Source organism: Pinus tabuliformis, chromosome 5_2 (genome assembly GCF_031772625.1).
Source record: "Pinus tabuliformis cultivar Carrire ecotype Pingquan chromosome 5_2, CPIR1, whole genome shotgun sequence".
NCBI classification, from domain to species: domain Eukaryota; kingdom Viridiplantae; phylum Streptophyta; class Pinopsida; order Pinales; family Pinaceae; genus Pinus; species Pinus tabuliformis.
Window position 1 is genome coordinate 1,054,301,202 of NC_142306.1, and position 8,842 is coordinate 1,054,310,043.

At 35.8% G+C, this 8,842-nt stretch overlaps 1 protein-coding gene across 1 annotated transcript; it reads left to right on the plus strand.

Annotated features, from left to right (window-relative positions):
* Window positions 1-3,825: 3,825 nt before the first annotated feature.
* On the plus strand, window positions 3,826-5,813 carry LOC149162858 (S-adenosylmethionine synthase 3). Its single transcript, XM_089437413.1, has 2 exons — window positions 3,826-3,978; window positions 4,302-5,813. The coding sequence occupies exon 2, from the start codon at window positions 4,309-4,311 to the stop codon at window positions 5,491-5,493; it is 1,185 nt and encodes a 394-aa protein (XP_089293539.1). The 5' UTR covers window positions 3,826-3,978; window positions 4,302-4,308; the 3' UTR covers window positions 5,494-5,813.
* The last annotated feature ends 3,029 nt before the right edge of the window (window positions 5,814-8,842 follow it).

Genomic DNA, 8,842 nt, shown 5'->3' on the forward strand with positions numbered 1-8,842 from the left:
TTATTTTTTTTTTCTATTAACGAATATATATTATTATTATTTATTTATTTGCTGATTTTTAGTATTATTATTTATTTGATTTAACTAGCATCTTTCATTTACCTTGTTTGTAAAAAAGTTAGGTCCTCAATTCAACTAATTCCCACCTAACTTTTATCTTAATAACCTAATATTATATCTTTAATATATATATATATATATATATATATATATATATATATTAATAAATAATTTAAATAAATAAACTAAATTAAAGTTTTTAAAACTAACCATTAAAATTATTTTATTTACCTATATATTTCTACCTAATTTAACTTATTTCCAAAAATAATAATAATAATAATAATAATATTAAAATAATAATATTATTAAATTAATAAATAATAATTTGACTACTAATATTATTAATATATTAATATCAAGACTATATTACTAATATAATATTAGTTATATTTAATAAATAATTTAATTTAAAAAAAATTACCTATATTAGGACTATATTATTAATATATAATAATAAATAATTAAATTAAATTAAATAAATTACCTTTTCTAACTAACCATTTAAATTATTTATTTATATTTTTTAACCCTAACTTTATATATATATGATTATTAATAAATAAATTAATAAATTACTTTTTAAGCTAACCATTGAAATTATTCTCGTCCTTAACAACATATTATTATATATGTATTATATTATTAAATAATTTAAATAAATAAGTAAATTATCTTCTTAAACTAACCTCTAAAAGTATTTTTTTATTATTTTTTTTAACCTAATTTTATAACTTTAATAAATATATATATATATATATATATATATATATATATATATATAGATATATATATATATATATATTAATAAATTAATTAATTAATTTTTTAAAACTAACCATTAAAAATATTTTTTGTATTAATATTAAAAATAACAATAATATTAAATTAATGAATAATAATTTGACCTAGGTCCTAAGGTCAAAAATAGCCATTGTTCGATTTAGCCGTTGGAGTCTCTGCTCAGACTATTTAACATGCTAAGTTGGATTTGTTTCTTCAACTTGTCCTGACGATGAACCACACTTGTTGGTTCGAAACGCGTCGACAAAGGTCTTTCTATATGTGATTTACGCCGAAGCTCTTCTTATAACTGTTATGGATCACAGAAGTCTCAATTCAACAACTTCCCTCTAATATCATGTTAGATTTTCTAGAACATGGTCAATTGACTCTACACTAAAAAAGAGTTCCTACAAAAACTAAATAGCTGAAAATTGAAAGCCACTCAAATATGCAACTCTAATAATGTTAGAATCTATGAGCACACTACAGAAGATGTATAACAAAATCTCAATAGATGCATTGTTAAAACCTACTATTACTTTCTCATTAATTCTAAAATGAAATCTACTACATGAAAACAACATAAAACTAATTCATTGTCCATTGCTCAAAAATTGAATGAATAAGACCCATACCCTCACCTTCTTTTTTAATAATGAGAAGGTCTTGTTAGCGCTACAAAAATAGATTTGACTCCTAGATCTACTATGCCTTTATCTCTAAATGAGGCAAAGTTTGTAGTTAGTGCACTTCACGGAAGAGATAAAGATTCCTTCATATCTATGCCCTATTTAGTAGACTGCATACTCTTAATTGAACTTAGACTTAAGCTAAAGTTAGAAACCTATTTAATAGTGTTGAAACTAAGAAATGCAATTCAATGTAGATAAAATATCTAACAATGTTTTATCTCTTACAACCAAACTTTAAGGATAACATTCTCTATTCCTATCTTTCATTAGTGCATGCATGAAACCTTAATGTTGGTCCCTAGAAGCCCACAAAAGCAGTGATGCACCTTGCAATCTACTCCATTCTTGTGCCCTAATATACAGGGCACCAATGTAGAACAAATCTATTGAGTGTGTAACATTGTTGTAACTAAAGCATCAAGCTCGAGTACTACATGTGTGTGCAAAGATGTAGAAGAATTTTCGAGGTACACTAATCTAATAGAGTTAGAGCATGTAAGAGCACCACAAAATATTATAACCTTGATTAGAGTATAGTGACCAACTAGACAACATGCTCAAAATCTCATGTTTGATAAGGCTTTGTCTCCTCCAAATTGAGAAACTAATTTACCCTTATAGAGGTTCTCTATTACTATTTTTTACCTTTGACAAAGTCTTAGAATCATGTTTTGCAAAATCAAATTACTTATGTCTAGTATATTATTCTATTGCATTGACATACATGATATCATATGTCATTTTGAGTTCTCAAAAGTCGTATCTATATGGTTGATACATTATATGGTGAATAGACTTACTATGCTTGGATTAAAAACAAAAAAGACACAAAGGAACATTGTGCTTTTTCCCACTTGAGCAATACTTTTTAATTGTCAATGCCTTGAAGAGCACACTCCCAAATTTCTCAAATGTAAGAGCTTCATTGGAGAAAATCAAATTGCTTATGTCTAGTATATTATTTTATTACATTAACATACATGATATCATATGTCATTTTGAGTTCGCAAAAAGTCGTATCTGTAAGGTTGATACATTATTTGGTGAATAGACTTACTATGTTTGGATTAAAGACAAAAAAGACACAAAGAAACATTGTGCTTTTTCCCACTTGAGCAACACTTTTTAATTGTCAATGCCTTGAAGAGCACACTGCCAAATTTCTCAAATGTAAGAGCTTCATTGGAGGCGCTTGATTCTCATTTTGAAGAGCTCACGATCCATCAAAATCAATTAGACTACCATGTAATCTTCTATCTCCTTAATATCCTTAAGAATTTTATATATGTCTTTTGACTAGATACATGTGGTTTTGAACTTTCCTTTTACTAAATTAAGAAATGCATGTAAAGGTTTGATAGACATTACAAACAAACACACTATTACATATCATGTAATATACAATGAAATAATAAATTATATCAAATATAAAAAGATAAATGATAAATTTTCTATTTTCCATAAACTAAATTCAAAGTTATCAATTACCCATTATTTTCAAATCTATAGATTTGGCAACTAAATGATCAATTTTCTATTTTCCATAAACTAAATTCAAAGTTATCAATTACCCATTGTTTTCAAATAAATGGATTTGGCAACTAATGTCACACATTTGAACCACTACTTTTACCAACCAACTACGATAAACAAAAAGTAGGATTTGTACATAGGCTCTTATCCGGCCGGCTTATAGCCTCCCCACCCGAGTTCGACCCGCAGCGATTGTAAACATTCCCGCTTCTTTATATATGTAAATATTGCGAAAGTTGGGTTAATATCTCACCCCCTCATTTCTCTAAAAACAAAGAGTGGGATTTATCCAGGCAAGAGTCCCCAACCAAACTACTAAATTTAGTCCTCAAAAGTTCACATACAAGAAAGCCACTCACAGCCCACTTCACCAACAAATACAAAGACGTGCCTGCTCACTACGCACTGTTCTACCAACCCAATTTTGAATTCTATTTTGATTGAATATGACGTTAAAGTCCACTAGCAGCCCACCTCCATTCATAAAACATACGAAACTGCCTTCCAAAAATTAAGAGGCAAATCCCTTGATACCAACCATGGATTAACTTATACGGAATTTTCAATCTAGCCACCGTCGGGTTGAAAAATCCCTGGTTGCAGTACAACAGCAGGGGTTGGTTAGTAGCGGACCCACGGATTTAGTGAATCAATCCTATTCCGCCACCAACTCCTCATGTTGTATTGCTTACGTCAGAGACTATTACCAACCTCATGCCATGATGGCAGATCCCAGGAAATCTATTGGCTTAATCCTTGCCAACCTAGCACCTCCGAAATATCTACATGCAGTGCACCTGCTATAAAAGCAGTGAAGGACCTGGGCTCAGAGCACTCTGACTTGTGTACTGCTGCCCTTCCTCCTCTCCCGCTTCTCACTTCTGTCCCGGGAAACCCTGTTCCTCAGGTAATTGATTTGCTCTCAGCCCATTGTTTAGGTTTGTTAAATCAGATCAGGCCGCAAATGGTTGAAAAATTGGGGCATTTTGATGAGAAACATCTACATGGCAGGAGAATTAGTGAACATTTGATCTTGGAAGAGGCCTTGGTTTGCAGGATTGAATTACATAGAGTTTTGTTTACATAGATGTTGTTGCAGGGTTGACAGAGGGTGTGCAATTCCTCTTTTTGTATTGCATGGGCATTGAATCTTGATTTATATAGATCTTGTTATGGGTTTCTGAATCATGCAATTCTGATGTGGGTTTTGTTTGTTTGTTATGGTTGCAGAATCGAGATGGAGACCTTCCTCTTCACATCCGAGTCTGTGAACGAGGGACACCCAGACAAGCTGTGTGACCAGATCTCTGATGCAGTGTTGGATGCATGCCTTACCCAGGACCCTGACAGCAAGGTAGCATGCGAGACCTGCACTAAAACGAACATGGTCATGGTTTTTGGTGAAATCACCACCAAGGCCAATGTCGACTATGAGCAGATCGTTCGCAAGACCTGCAGGGAGATCGGTTTCGTTTCTGACGATGTGGGTCTTGATGCTGATCACTGCAAAGTGCTGGTTAATATTGAACAGCAGAGTCCTGACATTGCGCAGGGCGTTCATGGACACTTCACCAAAAAGCCCGAGGAGATTGGGGCCGGTGACCAGGGTCACATGTTTGGCTATGCAACTGATGAGACCCCTGAGCTGATGCCCCTGACCCATGTGCTGGCTACCAAGCTGGGAGCAAAGCTCACAGAGGTCAGAAAGAATGGAACCTGCCCCTGGTTGAGGCCTGATGGAAAGACCCAAGTGACCATTGAGTACAGAAATGACGGTGGTGCCATGGTTCCTCAGCGTGTTCACACAGTTCTCATCTCCACTCAGCATGATGAGACTGTGACCAATGACCAGATCGCTGCAGATCTGAAGCAGCATGTGATAAAGCCGGTGATTCCTGAGAAGTACCTGGATGAGAACACCATATTCCACTTGAACCCATCTGGGCGATTTGTGATAGGAGGGCCTCATGGAGATGCAGGGCTTACGGGAAGAAAAATCATCATAGACACATATGGAGGGTGGGGAGCTCATGGAGGAGGGGCATTCTCTGGGAAGGATCCCACCAAGGTGGACCGAAGTGGAGCTTACATAGTTAGACAGGCTGCCAAGAGCATTGTGGCAGCTGGGCTTGCAAGGAGATGCCTTGTGCAGGTCTCTTATGCCATCGGAGTGCCAGAGCCGTTGTCTGTCTTCGTTGACTCGTATGGTACAGGGACCATTCCAGACAAGGAAATTCTGGAGCTCATCAAAAAGAACTTTGATTTCAGGCCTGGCATGATGACTATCAATCTTGATCTGAAGAGAGGAGGAAATGGGAGGTTCCAAAAGACAGCCGCTTATGGCCACTTCGGCAGGGACGATCCTGATTTCACCTGGGAGATTGTCAAACCTCTGAAGCAGGAAAAGGTTCTCCAAGCGTAGTAATTAGGCACCAGTCTTTTCATTATTCATTGGTCTCAATAATAAGCTCAAGTTTAACTTCAGCTGAATGTTGTTTTTCCATACAAGTAGTATTAATTTCTGTTTGCTTGTGAGTCTAGTTTTGGCCTCCAATATGTGGTTGGCTTAGAGAACCTGATGTTTGTACTCCATTCATATATGTTTTTGAGGGATGATGCCCTGTGCCCTCTTCATCCAGTAGCATAATAAGCTAAGCTGCTGCTGGTGATTATGTATTCTGTGGGCTGTAATGCCTAAGTTGTTGACTTTGAAAGAATACTATTTTGTTATTGCAATTTTCAGTGATATGAAATAAGGGCTAAGTATTGATTGTTATAGGTGGAAAATGCAATATAGTACACGCTGAATACATTAGTTAAAAAAAGAGTTTGAAAAGAAAACTAGAGGCAACTGTAGTTAACTTGGACTGTTGCCATCACCTTTCCAGCACAAGATCCAGACAATTTACAATTATTGTTAATAATGCAGTTGAAAGCCTTTGCTAACAATTATTGTTAATAATACAGTATCAAGATTTCGTTGTATTGCCTTTGCATGCAGTATTTTCTAGTAGTATGAAATTGACTATTTTTTTTTTTGCCCGAAACATGAAAAAAGGATAACTGACTTGGATGAGGACCATGGATTTCAGACTACTTGTGACACAGTCATTATATCCTGTTTAAAGACATGATCCAAACGGTAATATACTTGAAGACGGATACACTTGGGGGATATGTTAAAACTGGATATGTTAAAACTGGAGCTCTCATTTATTTACATGCATGCATCTTTACACGGAACGCAATGGAGCAGCAGACTGGCTTTCTAAGGAAGGCTTACACTTAGCTCTCCGGGCTTGTGATAGGTAGATGAATACTTCGGAGTCAATCCCCACCATTTCTACCGCAGGCCATTTATGGACGAGATACAAAATGAAGATCATGATTAATTTTTGAAACTTTCAGTGATCAGTTTGTGTGACGCTTCATAGTATATTATGTCAGTGTGTCTGTTTGTTTATAGGTTGTTGGTTTTGGCAGCAATATATTAGTTTTTTTTGGTAGATGCGCAGAAAAATGTAAGAAAAATGTAAGAAATATATGATGATCGCAGGATGGTATATGATATTTTTGATGTAACACGATATAGTCATTATAGGAACTGGGCAGTTTCTTAATAAATACATAAATTGGTGTGTATATGCAAAATGTAATTTTTTTTACTTATATAAATGAAATTATGGTTTGTTTTTTGTTCAGAGGAAAAAATATACACTTGAAAAGAGGTAGATATATGAAATCAATTAAGACTAGTTTTGATAATATTAATCACCAAATCCCTTTAAGCACTTGGATTAGGAAAATCTGTGGTGCCTTCTAAGCAAGAGATCTTAATGAATACCAATTTTAGTACAGATCAAAGGTACCTAACTCGGGTAATCACTAAAGCCTTCTTAGCATTGGTGTTCACACTTAATCTTCAACGGTTGGGTAAACTGGAACATGAACAGTCATCAAGAAGATGAACTGATCCATCCCATTTTATGTATATAAATGATAGTTATCTAATGAAATAATCAATCAGTTTTCTTCTGCCCATTTTGGAGTTACCCTGGCCTGACATGGTATCAGAGCGCAGGTCCCAGATTCCTTGTAACTCCCTTATCTCTGTCCTGAGCGCTCCTCTGTCCTGAGCGCTGCTCAGTCCTGAGAGCTGCTCTGTCCTGAGCGCTGCATCTGTTCTGAGTGTTATTAATTCTCTGCGCATCATTGATTATCCTGCCTCTCCACCCCTGACAAAGGCTCAGATCCCTGCGTGGTTTCGCTGCCTCATGAAAGCTCTGTCATTTACTGTCGGCCTTATCATACCCTGCGCATCTGCATGGTAAACGTTTTCAAACAAATTTTTCTTGCTGTCCGAAGAAACCCGCTACCAAAAAAAAAAAAAACTCTGTCATTTTCTCTGAGGCCGAGGCCGGACTGTATTTTCCTCGCTGTCTCCAAACCTTAGATTCACGCGGTTCATCGCTGAGAGTTCATAGGTAGCATCTTTTGTGCCCAAACACCGATTGATATACCCAAAACGCAATTCAACTTTGTTTAGCTGGCTTTCCGAGTTCCCAACCGTGACCTGCATTTTTGGGGGGACGAATATTGTTTTACATTGTGGCAGCGTAATGCCAATTGGGCTGGTCCCTTATAACCGTGGACGTTAGCAGAGCGGGCATGAATCGAACTCTTAATCTGCAATGAATGTTCTCATGGTCTATTCGCATTGAGAAGAGAAACAATAGTGTTTATTTTTGGTCGATTTGCGCTGCAAATGTGTAGGAGAGAAGCCCGACGCTGGCAGTTGAGGATGAAGGGCAAACGGTGAAGACCACAACATTTGTAGCTCCGCTTACATTGCTGGAGAGCCGGCGTTTGTAGCAGATTGATTATCTGGTTATACAAATACTTTGTTGGATATTGGTTATACAAATACTTTGTTTTCCAATATAATATATACATATTCTGAAATGAGGTCGTCTCTGATGGATTTTGTTTATATATATGTATAAACCTTCGTTTTTATACTACTTAAGTGCGTATAACATCAGAGAAGCAGTCAACGCTGGTGGATGCGTGGATTTGTGGACACAACTGAAGTGTGGTGGTGTTCTACTCGGCGCAAGAGGAGGAAATTTTCTTTTCTGAGCATACTGTCTCTGCGCTTGCAAGAGACTCAATCTGCTAAAACAATGAAGATTGAAAGTTTAAAACGCGCAGTATCATTCAAAATTTTTACATATTGCGCTGCTTTCATAATAGTATTGCATTGATATATCCCTTATGCGTTTTTCAACATAATAGTATTGCATTGATATATATTGAAGTAATATATTGAAGTGATCCCTTATGCGTAGTATTGCATGATATATTGAAGTGATGCTGATGCTTCTATCAAACGTTAGAGGAAAATAAAGTGCATAAGGCTGTGACATAAGGTTTTTATCAGCAGAGACATTTTTTTTTACAGAATGCATTCAATCATCTCTATGGTAGGAATAGTTCTCACTGGCAAGGAGAACTATTCTGAATGGTCTCAGATGGTAAAACACACCCTCATCTACAATGAGTTGTGGAAAGGAGTGTGTGTCGGAGAAGAAGACAAAGACCCTGTGCAGCCTACATCAGATAAAGAACTTGTCATTTGGGAAAACAAGAACAGCAAAGCCTATGCATTGATCGCAGCATCTGTAAATGAAGAAGTAAGTCGTCATATTTCATCTTATTCCACTGCCTTTGAAGCTTTACAAAAGCTGAAAGAACTCTATGATTCACATTCT

Coding starts and splice junctions, on each gene's coding strand:
- LOC149162858 (XM_089437413.1), top strand. CDS start 4,309: ATGGAGACCTTCCTCTTCACATCCGAGTCTGTGAACGAGGGACACCCA.